Source organism: Dendrobates tinctorius, unplaced genomic scaffold, assembly GCF_039654945.1.
Source record: "Dendrobates tinctorius isolate UK_male_01 unplaced genomic scaffold, ASM3965494v1 ptg000014l, whole genome shotgun sequence".
NCBI lineage: Eukaryota > Metazoa > Chordata > Amphibia > Anura > Dendrobatidae > Dendrobates > Dendrobates tinctorius.
In genome coordinates, this window is record NW_027361682.1 from 26,625,501 (window position 1) to 26,649,337 (window position 23,837).

Genomic DNA, 23,837 nt, shown 5'->3' on the forward strand with positions numbered 1-23,837 from the left:
AGCAAAAAGAGTGGAATGAAGGCCTCAAATGCCACAATTTGTAGCTTACAGATAGATGAGCTGTGTGATAGAGAAACTACACTGTAAAATATGTGGCCTGTATTTTTATTTTTTACAGCAAAATAGTGTTAATAATTGGGTAACACACAGCAAAAACAGTTGGAGGTGTCAAATGCCACAATTTGTAGCCCACATATAGATGAGGCGTGTGACGGAGATACTACACTGTAAAATATGTGGCCTGTGTTTTTATATTTTGTTAAAAGGAAAATGATGTCAAGAACTAGGATCGCCCACAGCAAAACAGTTGAATGGAGGCCTCAAATGCCACAATTTGTAGCCTACAGATAGATGAGGCATGTAACGGAGATACTACACTGTAAAATATGTGGCCTGTATTTTTATTTTTTACAGCAAAATAGTGTTAATAATTGGAGTAATACATAGCAAAAACAGTTGAATGGAGGCCTCAAGCACCACAATTTGTAGTCCACAGATAGATGAGGCATGTGACGGAGATACTACAGTGTAAAATATGTGGCCTAAATTTTTATTTTTTACAGCAAAATAGTGTTAATAATTGGAGTAACACACAGCAAAAACAGTTGAATTGAGGCCTCAAATGCCACAATTTGTAGCCCACAGAGAGATGAGGCGTCTGACGGAGATAGTCCACTTTCAAATATCTGGCAGGTATTTTTTTTTTTTTGGTCTGGAAAATTGGCAGGCACAACAAAAACAATTGTATGGAGGCCTGAAATGGCACAATTTTGAGTGCAATGATATGCGATCCATGTGGCAGACAAAACAGAGTGTAAAATATCTGCCCTGCAGCTAAATATTTTTTTGGCAGTAAAATGGTGTCAAGAAATTGTATAAGACACTCCCAAAAAATTTTACAGTACCACAAAAATGGCAGAATTTTATGTGCACTCAGATGTGACCGCTGGGAAGGGCAAACCAGTTTAAAATAGCTGGATTTTCACGCTATACTATGAAAACGATCTGGCTGTATCCTGCAGTCCTAACAAGCAAATGGAGAAAAAAAATGTGGACTCTGGATTGCTTTGGAATTAAATAAACAGGATTAAGATGCCAAAAAAATTATTCCTGGCGAATGATACCTGGGGCTATGTATATACGGTCAATATATGTAACAGGCAGTAGCAGCAGGACACGGGAAGGGAATGGACCCTCTTATTGTATGCAATGAAGTATGCCACATACAATTCCTGCCTACTACTGATATCTACATACCCACATACACTCCCTGCCTACCTAGCACTGCAATCTATATTAGTGATGAGCGAGTATACTCGTGGCTCAGGTTTTCCCGAGCATGCTCGAGTGGCCTCCGAGTATTTTGCGTGCTCGGAGATTTAGTTTTCATTGTCTCAGCTGCATGATTTACAGCTGTTAGCCAGCCTGAATACATGTGAGGAATGCCTGTTTGTTAGGGAATTCCCACGTGTATTCAGGCTGGCCAGGAGCCATAAATCATGCAGCTGTGGCGACAGAAACTGAATCTCCAGAGCAAGCCAAAATACTCGGAGATCACCTGAGCATGCTCGGGGAAACCCGAGCAACAAGTATACTCTCTCACCACTAATCTATCTACCCCGTAATTAGTCCTTAGAAGGAATGTTGGTTTAGCTGGATATGTGCATTCAACAATGGTTTACCCACACTAACTAATAAAATCACAAATCTCTCCCCAGCTCAGCAGAAACTCTCCCTACATGGCCTGAGTCCAGAGCTGACTGTGCCAAGCAGGGTGGCGCCAGGTCTGATTATTATTCTCCATTATTCTGATATAGACCTGATGACGCTGTGCGGCCAGCCAATCACTGTAATGCCACAAACAATATGGCTGCGGCATTACAATGTGTGGCAGACAATCCCTGCATGTTGACTGGCGCTCTAAAGAGCGCCAAACATGCAGTGCGGGGACCCGAGCTCCCGCCGAATAATTCCGGAAATGTTTGGCACTCGCCGAGCACCGCAATGCTCAGGCGAGTAACGAGAATTACCCAGTATGGTCGTTCATCACTACAAACAATGACACCGGAGGAAGACAGTTACTTACGTCAGAGGTGGGCCACAGGGAGAGAGACAGGACAAACTTCTAAAAGGCAAACCGATTCCATAGCAGTGTAACAGCAACAATAAAATGATAATATAATACTGCATGATTCCCAAGTCACTGGATATGACAGACAGATTTTACACCAAACATCAGCCACTGCGGATGCTGCATATTGGACCAAGCTCTCTATAAAATTGATTTTTCATGTAGAATCTGCAAAATCATCAATTGTATAAATGGAAATGGAAACTTCACATAAAAACTATGGGGCCAGTAGTGTGGAAAAATCCATAATGGACACTGGATTTATATGCCAAATGCAAATATGTCTACTCTTACCTTGATGAAAAGGTCACGGTCATTATGAGAAACTTTGCTTAAATTACTGGCGAATATAAGAAACTTTGAAATACACTGCTAAAAAAAAAATAAAGGGAACACTAAAATACCACATCCTAGATATCTCTGAATGAAATATTGCAGTTGCAGATTTTTATTCATTGCATAGTGGAATGTGTTCAGAACAATAGAACATAACAATTATCAATGTAAATCAAAATTAATTTCCCAGGGCCAACCGCACCAGCATATGGTCTCACAAGGGGTCTGAGGATCTCATCTAGGTACCTAATGGCAGTCAGGCTACCTCTGGCGAGCACATGGAGGGCTGTGCGGCCTTCCAAAGAAATGCCACCCTACAACCATTAGTGACCCACTGCCAAACCTGTCATGCTGAAGGATGTTGCAGGCAGCAGATCGCTCTCCATGGCGTCTTCAGACTCTGTCACATGTGCTCAGTGTGAACCTGCATTCATATGTGAAGAGCACAGGGCACCAGTGGCGAATTTGTCAATCCTGGTGTTCTGTGGCAAATGCAAAGCATCCTGCACGGTGTTGGGCTGTGAGCACAACCCCCATCTGTGGACGTCGGACACTCAGACCATCCTCATGGAGTCGGTTTTTTTAACCGTCTGTGCAGACACATGCACATTTGTGGCCTGCTGGAGGTCATTTTGCAGGGCTCTAGCAGTGTTCCTCCTTGAACAAAGGCGGAGGTAGCGGTCCTGCTACTGGGTTTTGCCCTCCTACGGCCCCCTCCACATCTCCTGGTGTACTGGCCTGTCTCCTGGTAGTGCCTTCAGCCTCTGGACATTACGCTGACAGACACAGCAAACCTTCTTGCCACAGCTCGCATGGATGTGCCATTACTGAATGAGCTGCACTACCTGAGCCACTTGTGTTGGTTGTAGAGTCCCGTCTCATGCTACCACGAGTGTGAAAGCACAACCAACATTCAAAAGTGACCAAAACATCAGCCAGAAAGCATTGGTAATGAGATGTGGTCTGTGGTCCCCACCTGCAGAACCACTCCTTTATTGAGGGTGTCTTGATAATTCTCAATAATCTCCATCTGTTGTCTATTCCATTTGCACTACAGCATGTGAAATTGATTGTCAATCAGTGTTGCTTCCTAAGTGGACAGTTTGATTTCACAGAAGTTTGATTTACATGGAGTAAAGGCCCCCTCACACACAGCGAGATCGCTAGCAAGATCGCTGATTTTGTGATGCAACAGCAATCTCACCAGCGACATCGCTGTGTGTGACATGCATCAGCGACAGCCCCCCCCCCGCCAGGTATCGCTGATCGTGCAGGAATGCACTGGGCCATTTTTTGATCGTTGGTCTCCCGCTGGCCAGCGAGCATCGCTGCGTGTGGCAGCGGGAGAGCAACGATGAGCGAGCTCCCAGCGCTGTAATCAGACACTGGCATCCAAGGTAAATATCAGGTAATTATGCGCGCGCGTCGCTTAAATACCCGCTGTGTACCTTGGATACCTGCGTGCTCGCGCTGGGAGCTGGTATCCAAAGTACACAGCGGGTAGCTAAGTGACGGGCGCGCTTAGTTACCCGATTTTTACCTTGGATACCAGCTCCCAGCGCCAGCACACAGGTATCCAAGGTACACAGCGGGTAACTAAGTGACGCACTCGCTTAGTTACCCGATATTTACCTTGGATATCAGCGTCCTCGCTGGTCCTGGTCGCTGGTGAACTCTGCCTGTTTGACAGCTCACCAGCGATCATGTAGCGGGGCACCAGCGATCCTGACAAGGTTGTATCGTTGTCGGGATCGCTGGTGCATCGTTTAGTGTAACGGGACCCTTAGATTCAGTTAAGTGTATATCTTATCAGCTATCAAAGTTATTAGGCACTTTCCTCCACATTTCCCAAACTCACCATTCACACTGAATACCTGCTAGAATCCTTACTGCTTAATACAAGATGTACTGCCAGATCGGTGAGGGATTATGTTACAGCTGCCTATTGAAGCCTATGGAAAAGAAAGCAGAAAGAGGCACAGAAAAAAGTTTAGCTGAACCTTTTCAGTTAGTGTTTTATCTCACTCCAGAGCTGGATTCACAGTAACATTACTCAATACTACTCTACAATGTCCTCTATATTGCTACTCATTCAAAACATGTGCTATACGGAGACAGTGAAGCAGGAATCCCTCTTTTCTATTGGTCTAGTGTATGGGAAACATCACTGAGCTCTAGGCTAGCTGCTGAGACAACTGAAAATTAAATATAGAAGAAAAAAAATACATGATACAAGTCATATACTGGCCAGAAATGGTGTAATGCCTTATGGACACACACATCAGCTTATTATTATCATTATAAACAGTCAACTGCACTGACAGGCACGCATTTAGGACTTCAATTTCTCACGAAACAAGTTGTATATATTTTCATGCAAACATTGGGTTCATTGAAGACCTTCCTGTTGCTCAGGAAATGGCATCCTTTATTTACCAGGTACAGCTCCATACTGGTAAACAGGTGCCAGTATTACAATTTAGCACAACGATATTGAATGAATGGAGCTGAACTGTAATACCAGGCACAGCCAAAAATAAAAAGATGGAGGCCATCAGATTAAAAAAAAAAATGGATAAACCCTTTGATGAAAATCCCTGGTTTAAAAACGAACCATTTGTCCTTGTTGTGATGAGGACATCAGATGACAGCTTCCCTAACTTCTCTTTTCAAGGAAGATTACTCTGCAAGTACTTTACTGCATTTGGCAGACCAATGGCTGAGAGAAAAAAGCAAACATCTGAGCTAAATAATAGGGGCTGATAACGGTATACGAATACAAAGACTTTTAAACTCAGGAAGTGGAAACTCTTTTAAGTGGAACCAGCTTTAGGAAACTGGTGGTTTTAAAATGCTAAAAAAGATGTCAAGCTTCTTTTGCATGTATATTTGTACTCTCCATAGACGTCTTTATTCCAAGTGGAAGTAGCCTAAACAATCATCAGGTTTCTTCTTTAGTAACTTTGTGTAGTCTGAAGCTGTTAAAAGATAATCAAAAGATTGAACATCGAATAGAGAATGATTTGACGTAGAAATCAATCTTTTGAGCATTTTTTTCAGGCATGTTTCAAAGCGGACACACCTGAAAGACGTCATGTGCACATACCCTAATAAGAGCCCTATAAAGCTGTCCGTTTGGCTCCGTAGGCCCGCAGATCGGCCAGTACAAGTATTACATGCATCTGAAACATCTGATCTGAGGTAGTTCCCAGTTGTTTCCCCTAGACTGTAGATACAGATAAATCATCTAGATAATGGTCCTGAAGCACAGACCCCCAGTAATGTTCTGCACGGAGCATTTACCTCCTCTCAAGCAATGACACCGAGGATGATGGATGTTCATGACAGGGGTAAGATCACTATGCGGATGTGAGGGCTCTGCTACTTAGTTGTAGAGATAAAGGGTAGGAAGAATAACAGGATATATGTCTGTACCTTTCACTTTTCTTTAGGAATTAACTTTGTTACTTTTGTTACTATTGTATTCGATTTAATCAAAGAAATGTGCAGAAAGATCACCGTGACTGAATGATGGCTGGAAGGATAAAAACCACAATTATGTTCTATACATCCATACCTGGGGTCTCCATCCTTTCTTACCTTATCAGCCACATTGAGCCTGGTCTTCTATGAAAGAAATCGTAGAAGGCTTGTGTGGCCCCAAGTAACAATGCTGCGATAAAGTAATAATGCCTGAAGTGCCTCCGCTGTCCCATATGCCACAGGTGTAAAGCCACCTCAATTTCAGGTCAGAAAATCTACCCAAGTAAAAAGATCTGTATGATGTTTTGTCGAATGTCTATGTATAAGAGTCTATGGCTTTCTAGCTGTGGTGACACTACAACTCCCAGCATTTCCTGACCACTGTCATTACAGGATTCGGTGATGTGCACAAAGTACAGAATAAACACAATGACGGCATAAAACTCTGCAGCTTTTATTTGGTCCCTCACATCACTGGTGTCAGAATCATATTCCAGGGCTCCCGTGTAGTAGAGATGAAGCATTCGAGGACAAGTCGTACAGTTCTGTTCTTGTACGGCAGACTCTTGTTCACACGACACATCGTAGGCCAAAGCAAATAAATAAAATCGGCACATAACATATAGAAGCCTGGATGTGTGATCATGGAAGAAGGGATGGTTTCTTTCTATTTTCCAAGCTTGAAATAGTGGATTACATGGAGGAACGTGCAATCATGGTTCCTCTTTGGACAGATAATAAAACTTCCATGTGCTTGTCGGTGTTCTGGTCCAATGTCGGTATGGTTCTGATCTAAGAATAGTCTGGAAGTTGCTGCCATTTTGGAGATGTGAGTTCTTTTTGGTCACTCGACTTGCATACTTATGATGTCTCTGGTGTGGATTAGTACACCTGGGTGGAGCGCACATTTGGTGGTCCATGAATTGGAGGCTCATCCTACCATGGCTGCACTTGGTACCGTCCCATTAACTTGGTACAACAGCTTGTTCCAGTACAATGAACGGACCGCATGTTCTTACACATTTCATCAGCTTCTACAAAGCATCCCCCAACAAATAATATATTACACCCAAGATATTATATCAATCAACGCAATCCAACATTCATTTCTGCAGAAATCAACTCTGATCCTCCAATCATCACCGTTCATTTATAAAAACTATAATTGTTCAAAAAGTGTAAACATGAGGGACGTGGCGCCCAGCACCTCCTCTTCTCCTGTCATTAACTCAGACCGACGTCCAAGGACATCATCACTACGAAGCCCAGGATACAGGTCCATGAGGCCAGCTTACCATTACCACTGCAATGAAAGGAAAGATGCATCAGTTATTGTGTATGATCATATATGTATACTGTACAACCTCAGTATCGGAGCATAGGATGCACTGCTGACAACTATACTGTATGCAAAGGGTATGGGGACCGAACATCACTCTTTAGCAATGTGCGTTGTAAAACGCTTCTTAAAGGGTATGACTTTATATCAAAATCAAGTTTTACAGTATAAAATCCAGGATCCTCCTCCTCCCCCTCCTGTACAATGACTGATAACACCTGTATATACAGTTGATAACAAAGGATCCCCCATTCACAATAGACACAGGATCCCCCATTCACAATAGACAATGTCACAGCTCACCTCCTCCCCCTCCTATACAATGACTGATAACACCTCTATATACAGTAGATAATAGAATCCACCGTTCATAATAGATGACATAACGCACCATCTCCTCCTCCTGTAAAATGATTGATACCACATCTATATACAGTAGATAACACATGATCTGCCATTCACAATAGGTGGTGTAACAGCTCATCTTTTCCTGTACAATGACTGATAATAACACCTCTATATACAGTCGATAACACGATCCTCCATTCACAATTAGTAGTGTCACAGCTCACCTCCTCTCCTCCCTATCCTATACAATGATTGATAACACCTCTATATACAGTCGATAACACAAGATCCCCCATTCATAATATATGTCATAACTCACCTTCTCCTCCTCCTGTACAATGACTGATACCACCTCTTTATACAGTAGATAACACAGGATTCACCTTTCACAATAGTGCAACAGCTTATCTTTTCCTCCTCCTGTACCGTGACTGATAACACCTCTATATACAAAAGAAAACGCAGGGTCCACCTTTCACACTAGATGATGTCACAGCTCACCATCTCCCCCTCTTGTACAATGACTGATAACACCTCCATATACAGTGGATACCACAGGATCCACCATTCACAACAGATGATGCAACAGCTCACCTCCTCCTGTACAATGACTGATAACACCTCTATATACAGTAGATAAAGGATCCACCATTCACAATACAGGAAAGATGTATATCTTTGTACCGTGTTAGCCAGTGGATAGAAAAATATTCAGAATTGAGAGTCCTCAGTAGTTGATACCTTTTAATGGCTAACTGAAAAGATGGTAACACATTGCAAGCTTTCGAGACTACCAGTCTCGAAAGCTTGCAATGTGTTACCATCTTTTCAGTTAGCCATTAAAAGGTATCAACTACTGAGGACTCTCAATCCTGAATATTTTTCCATTCACAATATGTACTGTCACAGCTCACCTCCTCCTCCTGTACAATGACTGATAACACCTGTATATACAGTAGATAACAAAGGATCCACCATTCACAACATGTACTGTCACAGCTCACCTCCTCCTCTTCCTGTACAATGACCGATAACTCATCTAAATACAGTCGATAATGCAGGGTCCACCATTCACAATGGGTGATATCACAGCTCACCTCCTCCTCCTGTACAAAAACTAATAACACCTCTATACCGAATAAATAACGCAGGGTCCACCACACCGCTGTTAATGTGTTCAACAAAGAAGTAGGACTCATATTACTTTTATATTATCCAAGTAGGCAATGTGAGAATTTGCAAGATTTTTCTTCCAATAAAGAAATGAAATGAATAATAACAAAAAAAAAATGTAATATAAAAAATTACATTTCACAGAAAAACCGGGTGTAAACAATAGGTGATTTTGTGACATCCCATGCCCTGTAAATAAGCTCTGTCCCATGTTACACTGGTAATTGTTGCTCGTTATGACCAGAAATAGACGTTGCCCTGTGTATTACTGCACTGGCCATCTCAGTAAATATAATGAATAATGATCTCTCTCATTTTGCAGGAAGAGTGTAGAGCCCGGACCTTAGGTATTATCCTGGAAAGTCTCCAGCTGCTTCCTGTATTCTTACCCAGTTTGTGCTTCCGGAATAATGTCATCCATTACCACGTACACCATAGCGCCTGCAGCGAAGGCCAAAGCATAGGGCAACAGTGGTTCTGCCAGGGATATGGCTACAGCTCCTAATACACCAGCAATGGGTTCAACCATGCCACTCAGCTGCCCGTACCTGTCAACGAAAGGACACAATCACTTAACATCTTTCCTGATAATGTAGACGGTGGTGGCCCATGGGCGAGCATTATAATAATGTATCCGTGTGACGTGAGTTACTAATCCGGTCCTACACTTACACAGCCTGCAAATGCGCCAAACTCACGTTGATGCACGATGCAACGTGGCGCATCTTCAGACACTAACTTTACACCAGTTTTTGATTGGCTTACTTTGTGCCACTTTTTTGTGCATTTTGGCGTTTTAATTCACTCCTTTTACTTTTTTTGTGACTCAATTGACAAAGACATAGTGTCTAAAACACAACATAAGTCAAGATTCATATGGCTTTTTTTTTTGCCCCCAGATCTAGGCTTTTGGTTTATTCTTTTGGGGAATATAAAGGGGAGTCAGGACATAATATACAACTTTCTGGAACGCAGCACAGGCACTGAGGAAAGTCGTGGTATTGATTTATGCATGAAAAAACTGGTGACTGGTGTCATTGTCTTGCTGTAGAATAAACTTGGAGTCAAACAGACGCCTCCCTGAGAGTATTACATGATGGGTTTATCCGCCCGTATTTCTCAAACGTAAAAAAAATGGTCAATGTTAAGTGCTCGTAGATGCAGTGGTCACCCAAGCAAAATGACCAGCTGTGCCATCAGCTCAGAACTGACAGCAACCAGCAGGACCCATTTACTGCTTGTAGAAGTCTGACCAAAAGTGGTCTTTATGGAAGAATTGCAGCCAAAATCCCATGTCTTCAACATAGAAACAAGGTCCAATGGTGAACTTACCAAAACGCCTTCCATGTAGACACTCCTGCCCCTCGGAGCGGAAGGCTGACTGCAAGGCCTTCTGGGAAATTCTGTATCCCTATTCCCACAGCTAAATTCCTAAAAAATAATCATAATAAAATCTAATGATGTACACGTACTGTCTGGCACAATCTCATACATTAGATCACGTCATTATTTGAATTCTATACAAGTAGTGTAATGATCACTGCAGACAATGCTTCTCCTCAGGGTGACCCCAGTGCGGAGGACGTGCTAACAGACATCACCTCCTCTCGTACTCTCTCCTTCGCACGTCTCCAGGTGAGTTTCGCTGTATCACGTAGGCCAGGCCTACATTTTGGCATCTGCAGTGTATTTATGGTGCATGGAGACACCTCCCCTTACCTGAAGACTGCACCCTCTCTGCTTCTCCTGACTCCTGGGATGGGACGCTAAGAGATGTAGTACAATGGATTCCTTCTAATACAATCTACTAGTCTCTTTCTTGACAAATGTTGCTGGAAAGGATATTTGTGCCTTGTCCTATTCATGTGCTACTGCACAAACAATTAGTTGGAAAAAAAAAAAAAAGCAACCCGACACTGTAAAATGAAAATGAACAGATGAGGCTCACCGAGGCTGACGGAGTCACTCAGAGTGCAGTGGAATTAACCTCAGGGAACCGCACTTCCACAATGGCCTCCGCCCATCAAAGGGGTTAATTATACGGTCCTGTTACCCAAAGTGCAGCTGATTACAGCTCCGAGTCACAGAGCTTTCGCTCCTGGCTTCGTTCACAATGAGCCTGTTCTTCCAGGCAGGATCCAGACCACGGAAGAATCTAAATATCCCTCCTTTTCTCTCACATCTGAAATAACACGCGTGTTCCGCTCCACCATCTCTCTCTCAAAGGCCAGCCCGGCTCCCATCACCTGAACTAACACAACATGCACTGAGTCTCACCCTGCTGCTCCCAGTGCCACCTCCTGCCACAGGAAGCCTGAGGTTGGATACTCAGGGCAAATGGTTACTATAACATCTTGGTTTCCTAGTGTACAGGACCTTATTGTTAGTGGAGCGCATGTGTGCTCGGATGGTAGAGGGGACAAATAAATCCAACTCTGCAGAAGAAGGAGAGCAGGTGTAGAGAGTGGGAGGAGGTCACAAGCATATCTACATATTACCTGGAAATCAAAGACGTGCACTAAATAAATGCATAAATGCAGAGAGATCAAATTTTACTACATTGAAACTTTGCATTTATTCCTGATTAGTGATGAGCGAGTATACTCGTTGCTCGGTTTTCCCGAGCATGCTCGGGTGTCCTCCGAGTATTTTGGCGTGCTCGGAGATTTAGTTTTCGTCGTCTCAGCTGCATGATTTGCGACTTGTAGACAGGCTGAATACATGTGGGAATTCCCTAACTAACAGGCAATCAACACATGTTTTCAAGCTGTCTAGCAGCCGCAAATCATGCAGATGAGACACAAAAACGAAATCTCCGAGCACGCCAAAATACTCGGAGGACACCCAAGCAACAAGTATACTCTCTTATCACTATTCCTGATCTGTATCGAACCCTGACTGTAACCACAGTGTACAACGCCCATAATCTAAGGGTACCGTTACACATAGCGATGCACCAGCGATCCCGACGACGATATGGATCGTTGGTGCATCGCTAAGTGGTCGCTAGTGAGCTGCCACACAGGCAGATCTCACCAGCGACATGGCAGTGGTCGGGGGTCGCTACTTACCTGTCAGACGAGGCGATCCTGACGTCCTCCCACCCGCGTCCACGCGTCGCTCGTCGGCGCCACAGGAAGCCCAGCAGGAATCGGCTGACGAGAAATGGTCCAGGACGTTCTCGCGCGATCAGCGATCATCGCGGGGGAGCCGGTCGGAGGCAAGTGTCACATGTAGCGATATCGCTAGCAATATCACTGCTACGTCACAAAACCAGTGACGTTACAGCGATATTGCTAGCGATATCGCTACGTGTAACGGGCCCTTAAGAGTAATGCTTGATGGCTTATCTTCAATCACTTATATACTCCTGTCATTTCCTTCTTATGGAATTGGCCAAAATGCTTAGGGTATATGTGTACATGGTGGATTCTGCCTTGAACACACCTGAAAAAGCGCTAAAATGCTTAAAAAAATTGAATTAACATATGCAGAGCAATGTCAAGACATATTCCATCTTTTGTCACTTCTTTTAACCTCTTCAGGACTCAAAAAACCCTGAAATGGCTAAAAGAAGTGACTGGACCATTCTTTCGGCGGCTTCCGCGTCAAAGCCATCATTACGTTATATATGCAACTGAAAAAGAAAACACTGGTGGAAAATTGACCACAAAATACGTTCAAGGAGAGATCAGAAAACACGCCACCAGCATTTTCCTGAAGCGCCTTCTGCTTGAAAAGCAATGTGGGTATACAAGAGTCAAAAAAATATTTCTACACATCAATTAAAGCGAACCTGTAGCCAGGTTTGGCAGATATAAAGATATGGCCACCGCCTTTCAGAGATTATCTACAGCAAGGTAACTTCACTTCTTTGAAGGGTCTCCAGACTAGGTACTGTCCAATCAAAAGGCTGCAAAAAAAAAGCTTTAAGAAAAAAAATCTCTGCCAAAAATGCTTGAAAATATTTTCAAACTCGCTTGAGAAAACGAAAAACTCCTCAAACTACTCCCCAAATAAAGAGCGTTTCATAAGGTGGTTTTCAATAGAAATCTCTTTCTGTGCAGATAGCCTCATTCTCTACTTACTCTAACCCGCTCCAATCTATTCTGAATGCACCAGCCAGGCTCACATCATCACTACAAGATCCCAGGTACTTTCAGATGCATCACATCTAATGTGGTGTACTTACCATATATACTAGTGTATAACAAAATAAATAGAAGAGAAAGGAGATTCGGCACTGCTCCTTAACCCCTAAGCAGTTCCATGACTGCTATTCAGTCCAAAATCACACACCAGGACAGACTGCCAAACTACCGTCCGAACGGGTGCTCAATCCAGAAAAGCAAACATGTAATCTGATTATGTACAAAACAGAAAAAAAGTGATGGCACTCACCGTTCTGTCGTGAAAATTCTTTATTGATTAAAAGGCATTGGCACGGGAGGAACGTACACTGACGTTTCTGATTTGTGAGTCATGGGGAAAGCAAAATAATTGTCAACGGATCTACGGGAAAAGGTAGTTGAACTGTATAAAACAGGAAAGAGATACAAAAACATATCTAAGGAATTGATAATGCCAGTCAGCAGTGTTCAAAATGTGATTAACAAATGGAAAATCAGGGGATCTGTAAAAACATAACCACGGTCAGGTAGACAAACAAAAATTTTGCCCACAAATGCCAGGAAAATTGTTTGGGATGCAAAGAAAAAGCCACAGTCAACATCGGCTGAAATACTGGACTCTCTGAAAACTAGCAGTGTGGCTGTTTCAAGATACACAATAAGGAAGCACTTGAAAAAAAATGGGCTGCATGGTCGAGTCGCCAGAAGAAAGCCATTACTGCGCAAATGCCACAAAGTATCTCACCTACAATACGCAAAACAGCACAGAGACCAGACTAAAAAAATTCTGAAACAAGGTAATTTGGAGTGATCAGACCAAAATTGAACTTTTTGGCCACAACCATAAATGTTACATTTGGAGAGAGATCAACAAGGCCTACGATAAAAGGAAACACCATTCCTACTGTAAAGCACAGAGGTGGGTCGCTAATGTTTTGGGGATGTGTGAGCTACAAAGGCACAGAACACTTGGTCAAAGTTAAAGGAAAGAGGAATACTGGAGGCAAATTTGCAATCATCTGCGCATGGGACGTACTTAGACGTTTCAACATGACAACGATCCAAAACAAGTCGACCTTGCATTGACTACAGAAGAACAAAGTGAAGGTTCTGGAGTGGCCAACTCGGTCTCCTGACCTCAATATCATTGAGCCACTCTGGGGACATCTCAAGCGTGCAATTCATGCTAGACAGCGCAGGAATTTACAGGAACTGGAGGCTTTTTGCCAAGAAGAGTGGGCAGCTTTACCATCTGAGAAAATAAAGAACCTCATCCACAACTACCACAAAAGACTTCAAGCTGCCATTGATGTTACAGGGGGCAATAAACGGTATTAAGAAATGGGGTATGTAAACTTTTGATCGGGGTCATTTGGATGTTTTGGGTAGTCATTATAATTTGAAAAGAGAAAACACAATAGTTTGACAATAAATAGATTCACCCAACCAACCACTAACCATGAGTGGAGAAAGTTTTAGTGTTATCATTCATATTCTCATAAAAAAGGCCAAGAAAGCAAACATTCTGCAGGAGTATGCAAACTTTTCAGGACAACTGTAATTTTACTAACATATACAGTATTGCCATTCCTTGGGATGATTGGACCAGCCTATCACCTGTGCCTATTACCTGTGCCGAATTAGGGGTCTCCAAATGTGGTTCTCCCAGCATTGGTGCCATTTGGTATAGGGCTTGTTCAGACAAAAGCATTATACGCATGTGTGCTTTCCGATGGACCAATATTACTCAATAGGGCTGTTCAGATGACCACTTTTTCACATGGGCAGAGTGTAAATGTGTGAAAAAAATACACAACTTGCCATAGTGTCTTCCTTATTTTGGATGAAACTCGGCTATTCAAGTCTATGAGTGCCCATAAACAAAACATTAGATCCCATACAGATCATCTGATATTTACAGGTACATTGCAATTATTAACATAGAAAACTCTTTGATCTTGTAGAATTTATTAACTGCTGATGTATAAAAATGGACGCCATGTGGATTTAAAAAAATAACATACATATGTATGACACAAAGTTGTTAATGGTCTGTTTGTTTTCTAAATGAAAATCACATGTTTTTCATACGTTGGTCCAAACCAAGGCATATAATGAGACAGATGTATAGGGGTTAGCAGGTATGTACTTACACCGTTTTCAGGTTAACAGCAGACGATACACAGCATGGTTCTGCAAGGGATGTCCTGAGGGACCAGACAGAAAACATACACACAGGGCACAATGACCTCTAGTCAGGTCCTTCACTTCCCAGCCACATCCTGCAGGACAGGCAGCGGCCGACTCCACGTAACATTTTCCATGTGGGATTTCTAGTCTGAGAGAATTTACTAATAACTCATTTTTTCTCTAGATATAAACACTATAGAGAGCATGAGGAAACACTGCACAGCAAAAATTGACACCATCTTCACAGTCTGCTGCCAACCTAATGGACATTATATGAAGGTCCACAGCCTGAGATGATGCACAATGTGGACTGAATGTGGCCAAAAAAATTCCCGAGCAAAAGTGAATGTAAAAATGTAAGAAGATGACTTATTCCAGAGCTCTAGGGCCACAGGCATCCCATATACCTTGCAGTTATTAGACCACCATTCTCTGCAGTGCATGTTCTGTTATTGATGTGACCATAGTAATAACCACTCCATCCTTCTAGATTGTAAGCTCACATGGACAAAGGTTTTCTCATCTAAGTAACCATAGGGAATTAGCTGGCCAGTTTCCCATTTGCAGCAGGAGTAAATAAAATGCGTATGGGGGGTCCTAAATGTAAAGTGCATGGACAAGGAGATTTTTAAAGAGATTCTTATCGCCAGACCTCAACTATACCCAACAAGGTTTGGAACATGTGTGTGTAGCAATTTCTGATTTACTGACAATTAGTGACATTTTCTGATTTGTGAAGTCCTGAAAATATGACCTGCTTGAGGTCCGGAGTGTCAAAAAAACATTAAAGCAGATGAGTCCTTTGACAGGGTCCTTATCCTAAGAGCTCATGCACATGTCAGTGATATTTTTCGTACGAGTGTTTAATCAGTGTTCTTAATCAGATTTACATCAAAGTGTCATCAGAAAACATCAGTTTTTCTCCGATAGGAAAGTACAGAGAAATTTTCTTTTTTCTCTCGTCAATCAGTGAATAACGGATGGCATCCAATCGCTGCTCAAATTTTTGACAGTCCCAATGACTTTAATTGCCAGATTTGACCCAACACTTGGATCAACATCGGACATGTCTACACGATTTTGCACAAACCACTCGGTCTATAAAAAAATCACGGACATGTGATAGTCTATGGGGCTAGTCAAAGGTATGTGTGGTATCCAGGAAAACCACAAATAGCACTCGTACAAGAAAAGCTCACGTGTGAATGAGCCCTAAAATCATGGTGGTCTCAAAAAGCAGCTTTGTAGAATAGAAAAGTCCATTACAGAATTTTTTTCATGCAGAGAAAAACAGACCCCACAATGTCACCATTTGTTAAGGATCTGTGTATAGAGGGGCCTATGTGTTACGTGGAGGATTAACCATTAACAGGAGCACAGCCAGGTTACTGACACTTCTCACACCTGACATGTTGTATATGGAGGCACAGGACTCCTGTTGAAGCTGGTGTTTGGGGATTGGGACTCCACTACCCAGCGCTGTCATTCATATACAGACATCATATGGAAGAAACACCTCTGAGGCCAGGAATGGGTTACATTAATATCCCTTTCCCATTACTGAAGAGTACAAGAATGTGCTGGTAGTCAGATTCCTGCCCCCCTGGTTTGGCACGAAGAACCTCTGGTGACTGGATTTAAAGCCTTGTCACCACAAAGACTTCTTTCTTATGGAGCAGAACAGAGGCTTCCAGTGTCCCACCGGACGCTCACTTTATGTATGAGGCTCATACAACTATGTGACCAAGGACGGCCGTTAGTCATGACGAAGTGATGAAATGGAACAGTCCTGAGCCGGACGTAGCTTCCAGAGCCGGGGTGCACAAACTTTCCTGGTCCGCGAGCAGCATAGTCAGGCTGTTTCACTCCCATAATAAAACATGCACCTGTCCTGACATGATTGTATACTGTCTATAGACCATGCATCAGGCGATCATGACAGCAGGACGCAGAGAGTTGTCTAGACTGGATACAACTGTAGCAAACCCTCACTTGTGAGAAGTGCTAGATTTTCATTGAGCGCACGCCTTTTAATAAATTTGTCGGATCTTTGGCGGTTGTGTGCCAGAAAGTCTACAACAATAATGTAAGCCAACTCCTATTGGAAGTATAGTAACACCTCACCTCTTTCACTTTTTAAAGAAAAAAAAAAGATAAAAAATTCATGACTACTTTCTGGCAAATCTCTGGTGCACAGACCCACAAAGTCTAAAAGAAAGTTTCAGAATTGCAGAAAGTTATATTCCCAAATATACTAATGATCACTGGTGTCTCGCCGTCCCAGACCCGAGCAATTGGCTGGGATAATTTTCCTGTAGTGTGGACATGCTGTGGAGCTCCATCAAGAGTTGGAGAAACTCTTAGTTAGGCTGGTAACATTACATTTGGGCCACACAATTGTGGCTGTCGAGTCATCTGTCTGAAGCCCTAAAGGACAGGAGTAGGACGGAAATCCCAACAGAGACAACAAATGAGGTAGACGGAAGTCACTTTGCGCTCTGCCTGTCTGCATTTTTGGAGTGGTCGACTACGCTACTGTGCCGCCTCAGGAAGCGGAATTGCAGCATCTAAATTCTGGAGTTTTGATTCTTTTTTTTTTTTTTCCTTCTTACGGCGTATACCAAATGAGATAATTGTATATTTTGATTGATCAGACTTTTATGGATGTGACTTTATCAAATATGCTTATCTTTTATTTCTTTAACCCCTTAGGCTACTTTCAGACTTCAGGCTTTCGGTATCCGGCATGGTGCGGCGAAAAACCGGACTTCCTGATCCGGCGCCTGTTACGACCAGATCCGGCTTTTTCCCCGTGCTGTTTCATTGCCGCTGCATTGCGCCGGATGGCAATGCGGCGCGTCCAGTTTTTGCCGGATCCGATTAAAATAGCCGGTCCGGCGTCTCAAAAAAACGTTACATGATCGCGGTGTACCGGGGGTTAAAAGGGAAGCATCGTCAGGGAGGGGGCTCCCTCCATGCTTCCCTGAGCCCCCCACGGCAGCGCAATGTGCAGCGCTGCTGCGGGGGGCTCCTTCCCTGCAGGCCCCCGAATCCAAGATGGTGACGGGGACCTTCAGGGGCCTGCAGGGAGCTGACTTCCTCACTGCCTGCAAAGCGCAGGCATGAGGAAGTCTGCAGCAGTGCCTGTGACAGATCGCTGATCTGTCACAGTGATCTGTGATGTGACAGATCAGCGATCTGTCACAGGACAGTGATGTCCCACCTGGGACAATGTAATAATGTTAAAAAAAAAAGTGTTGGAATAATTTTAAAAAAATCGCCAAATTAATTAGAAAAAAAAAAAAATATTCCCCCAATAAATTCATTTTTTGGAAATAAAAAAAAAACCAATAAAAGTACACATATTTGGTATCGCCGCGTCCATAACGACCTGCCCTATAAAACTGTCCCATTAGTTAACCCCTTTATCGAACCCCTTAAAAAATAAAAGTAAAAAACTAAGCAAAAAATAATGATTTATTATCATACCGCCGAACAAAAAGTGCCATAACGCACGATCAAAAAGACGCATATAAATATCCATGGCACCGCTGAAAACGTCATCTTGTCCCGCAAAAAACGAGGCGCTATACAACATCATCAGCGAAAAAATAAAAAAGTTATAGCTCGCAGCATAAAGCGATGCAAAAATAATTATTTTTTATATAAAAGTTTTTATTGCATAAAACCGAAAAAACATAAAAAAAACGACATAAATGAGGTATCACTGTAACCGTACTGACCCGAAGAATAAAAGGGCTTTATCAATTTTACCGCACGCGGAACAGTGTAAACACCCCCCCCCCCAAAAGAAATTCATGAAACGCTGGTTTGTGTTCATTCTGCGTCCCAAAAATCGGAATAAAAAGCGATCAAAAAATGTCACGTGCCCGAAAATGGTACCAATAGTACCAATAAAAACGTCAACTCGTCCCGCAAAAAATAAGACCTCACATGACTCAGTGGGTCAAAATATGGAAAAATTATAGCTCTCAATATGTGGTGATGCAAAAATTATTTTTACAATAAAAAGCGTCTTTTAGCGTGTGACAGCTGCCAAACATAAAAACCGCCATAAATAGTAAATCAAACCCCCCGTTATCACCCCCTTAGTTAGGGAAAAATAATAAAATAAAAAAAATGTATTTATTTCCATTTTCCTGTTAGGGTTAGGGCTAGGGTTAGGGCCAGGGCTAGGGTTAGGGCTGAGATTAGGGTTAGGGGTGTGTTGGGGTTAGGGTTGGAGTTATAATTGGGGGGTTTCCACTGTTTGGGCACATAACGTGCTCTCCAAATGCAACATGGCGTCTGATCTCAATTCCAGCCAATTCTGAGTTGAAAAAGTCAAATGGTGCTCCTTCCCTTCCAAGCTCTGCCATGCGCCCAAACAGTGTTTTACCCCCACATATGGAGTATCAGCCTACTCAGGACAAATTGCAAAACAACTTTTGGGGTCCAGTTTCTCCTGTTACCCTTAGAAAAATAAAAAATTGGGGGCAAAAATATCATTTTTGTGGAAAAAAATGATTTTTTTATTTTCACGCCCGGGCGTTATAAACTTCTGTGAAGCACCTGGGGGTTCAAAGTGCTCACCACACATCTAGATAAGTTCCGTGGGGGGTCTAGTTTCCAAAATGGGGTCACTTGTGGGGAGTTTCAATAGTTTAGGTACATCAGGGGCTCTCCAAACGCACATGACACATGCAGACCATTCCATCAAAGTCTGCATTCCAAAACGTTACTACTTGTGCCCTTACAGTAGTTTTCTCCCACATATGGGGTATCAGCGTACTCAGGACAAATTGGACAACAACTTTTGGGGTTCAATTTCTCCTGTTACCCTTGGGAAAATAAAAAAAATTGGGGACTAATTGATCATGTTTGTGGAAAAAATACGATTATTTTATTTTCATGCCCGGGCATTACAAACTTCTGTGAAGCCCTTGGGGGTTCAAAGTGCTCACCACACATCTAGATAAGTTCCTTAGGGGGTCTAGTTTCCAAAATGGGGTCATTTGTGGGGGGTTTACACTGTTTAGATACATTAGGGGCTCTCCAAAGGCAACATGACACCCGCAGACCATTCCATCAAAGTCTGCATTCCAAAACGTCACTACTTCCCTTCCGAACCCCGACGTGTGCCCATACAGTAGTTTTCTCCCACATATGGGGTGTCAGCGTACTCAGGACAAATTGGACAACAACTTTTGGGGTCCAATTTCTCCTGGTACCCTTGGGAAAATAAAAAAATTGGTGACTAAAAGATAGTTTGTGGAAAAAATACGATTTTTTTATTTTCACGGCCAGGCGTTATAAACTTCTGTGAATCACTGGAGGGGTCAAAGTGCTCACCACACATCTAGATAAGTTCCTTGGGGGGTCTAGTTTCCAAAATGGTGTCATTTGTGGTGGGTTTCCACTGTTTTGGTATATCAGGGGCTCTCCAAATGCGACATGGTGTCCAATCTCAATTCCAGCCAAAAACGTCAAATGGCGCTGCTTCCCTTCCGAGCTCTGCCATGCGCCCAAATAGTGGTTTACCCCCACATGTGGGGCATCAGCGTACTCAGGACAAATTGCACAATAACTTTTAGGGTCCTGTTACCCTTGGGAAAATAAAAATTGGGGGGTGAAAAGATAATTTTTGTGGAAAAAATATGATTTTTTAATTGTACCGCTGTACGTTATAAACTTCTGTGAAGCCCTTGTGGGTTCAAAGTTCTCACCACATATCTAGATAAGTTCCTTGGGGGGTCTAGTTTCCAAAATGGGGTCAATTGTGGGGGGTTTCCACTGTTTAGGTACATCAGGGGCTCTCCAAAACGTGACATTGGGTCCGATCTGAATTCCAGCCAATTTTGCATTGAAAAAGTCAAACGGCGCTCCTTCCCTTCTGAGCTCAGCCATGCACAGAAAAAGTGGTTCCCCCCCACATATCAGGTATTAGCGTACTCAGGACAAATTGCACAATAAATTTTGCAGTCCAATATCTCCTGTTACCCTTGGTAAAAAAAAAAAAAATTGAACCTGAAGTATTTTTTTTGTGAAAAAAAGTTAAATGTTCATTTTTTTTAAATATTCAAAAAATTCCTGTGACACACCGAAAGGGTTAATAAACTTCTTGAATGTGGTTTTGAGCACCTTAAGGGGTGCAGTTTTTAGAATGGTGTCACTTTTGTGTATTTTTTTATCATATAGACCCCTTAAAGTGGCTTCAAATGTGATGTGGTCCGTAAAAATAAAATGGTGTTGCAAAAATGAGAAATCGCTGGTCAATTTTTAACCCTTATAAATTCCTAACAAAAAAAATTTTTGGTTCCAAAATTGTGCTGATGTAAAGTAAACATGTGGGAAATGTTACTTATCAAGTTTTTTGTGTGCCGTATCTCTGTGATTTAAGGGCATAAAAATTCAAAGTTGGAAAATTGCAAAATTTTCAAAATTTTCGCCAAATTTCCATTTTTTCACAAATAAACGCAAGTTATTTGAAATAAATTTTACCACTAACATGAAGTACAATATGTCACAAGAAAACAATGTCAGAATCACCGGGATCCATGGAAGCGTTTCAGAGATATTTCCACATAAAGGGACAGTGGTCAGAATTGTAAAAATTGACCCGGTCATGAACGTGCAAACCACCCTTGGGGCTTAAGGGGTTACTCTAATCACATCCCACTCCCCATCTTTAATATATATATATATATATATATATATATATAAAAAAAAAAATTTTAAATATGCAAACAAATAGATCAGCAGCAACAATCAAGAGTTAGCGATTCTTCTTCACTGCTTCTTCTCCCCTGATCTTTGCGGATTGGCTGCAGAAATGGCATCACAATTAGAGTGCAGGTGACCTCTGCCTCTTTCTCGGCTCAGTGGTGATGTGGAGATAGTCGGCACAGGATCACTGAGCCCAGAGCTTTGCTGCAGTGGTCACATGCATTGTAGTCGTGAGTTCACCACTGCAGCCATGTCATGAGTGGTGGCGGAGAGGCAGCTCAGGAGCAGTGATGGGACGGTAACATTCAGTTTTTTTTTCTTCATTTTTTACAGCCTATGGCGTACAAAAGGAAAAACATCGGAAAACCCCTTTAGAAGGAATGGCTGGTGAAAACAAGTTCCCTCCTATCCATTCGGTAGGTGATAACGTGTTCATGGGTGGGTGCCCATCCGCTGGGATTTGCACCGATCGGCAAGATGGACCACATTTATGCCCAACCTGCTGCGCTATTATGTAATGGTGTTAAAAGCTTCCCATCAGTGATAAAAATTCCTGTTCTGCTGATTGATGCACCAATCAGTAAGTTGTCACCTATCCTGTGGACAACTCCTTTAAGTCAGAATTTCCTGGTAAAAAAAGTTTACATCTGCACATGTAAGGAGATAAACTTTTTATTATATTATCCTCTTCTTTACTTAGCAGACTTTCTGTAGATGTTTTAAAAATTCTTCACCTCTCCCCCCATAAAAAAATGTTTTCCAGAATAAAGCAAAACATTGAGGTGTGGGGTAGAGGCTAGACCACAGTGCCATCACTTACTCTTCACTTCTAGGACACTACTGTACACACACAGGATCTTGTGGTGAAATTGCAAATATTTGACATGATGGGTCATGTCATACAGAAATGGCCAGGCTGCAATAACCAGAACGCAACACCTGGTGGAAGCAGAGATACGCAAATCCAAGCTCTCCCGTCATCCTGTGTGCAGGGAAATGAGCATCTTGGGTACCGCACGGTACTGACTGCTGAGCGCACCGTATATACTATATACAGACAGATTAATATGTATAGCTACGTTTAGTATCATGTATGTATGTTTTTCTTTTTCTTATTACAGCATTACATACCATGAAGCTATAGGTCCCCAGTTTGCAGTTTAGACTGCACAGATAACCTAAAGTCACCGGGGTCTGAATATTAAAGAATGGTTGGTAGGTATTACTGTACTTTATAGCTTTATTACTCACAACTGGTCCCACTCCTACAAGCCATAGGGTAAAACTTCCATTATGAGGTTGCAGATCTGGTTCCAGCAGCTCAGAGGTTAAGCTGCACATATGGCTGCAATATGAGAAGATTCAGTAACTGGATCTGAGCCCAGCTGTTCCATACATCCCACCTGTTCTGCAGAGGGAACTCCGACATGGGACAACCTGTACAGCCGGCAACCTACACACCAGGGAAATGGATATCACATCACACTGGGGGAAAAGGCGGGGTGCGCACGAAGGGCAGCAGAAGGGTCTGAGTGGCTGATCTCTGGTCCCCAGTGACCAGAATACTCGGAGACATCAGAACACTTATGAAATCGCTAGAGACCCTTCCTTGTTAAGTTTTATATAAAGCCATAAGCTTCAGGGCTGCAAAACTCCATTGTCAGCCGCAAGAGCACATCACAATACACCACATTATCCCTGGATAGCCAGAATATCCACTGCAGCAGTGAGTGAAAATCATTGTATTGTTTGATGTCAGGGAAAACATTATGGGGAATCACACAGATCCCACCGCTGCCCCCAATTTGTCTGGAAAACAACTCTGCCACCTCCAGTTGTCAAGACAATTAGGCAATTGACTGACAAGTGATGGACAAGGCCGCAGCCAATTCCACTACTGGACCGGTTATTGGGGCAGAGTTTATATAAAAATATACAAAGATGATACAAAATGGGAACAAAACAATACAATTACATAAAA

At 42.6% G+C, this 23,837-nt stretch overlaps 1 protein-coding gene across 5 annotated transcripts in view; it reads right to left on the minus strand.

The window, feature by feature from the left end:
- Positions 1 to 6,380: 6,380 nt before the first annotated feature.
- The window catches only part of SLC39A11 (solute carrier family 39 member 11), a 641,085-nt gene continuing 623,628 nt past the window's right edge, over positions 6,381 to 23,837 (minus strand). For all 5 annotated transcript variants that reach the window (XM_073560128.1, XM_073560111.1, XM_073560102.1 and 2 more), the window contains 3 exons: positions 10,143 to 10,241; positions 9,200 to 9,358; positions 6,381 to 7,253 (listed from right to left, as the gene is read on the minus strand). In XM_073560128.1, the coding sequence (XP_073416229.1) occupies positions 7,175 to 7,253; positions 9,200 to 9,358; positions 10,143 to 10,241 (337 nt within the window). In that variant the 3' untranslated portion in view covers positions 6,381 to 7,174. The remainder of the gene's footprint in view (positions 7,254 to 9,199; positions 9,359 to 10,142; positions 10,242 to 23,837) is intronic.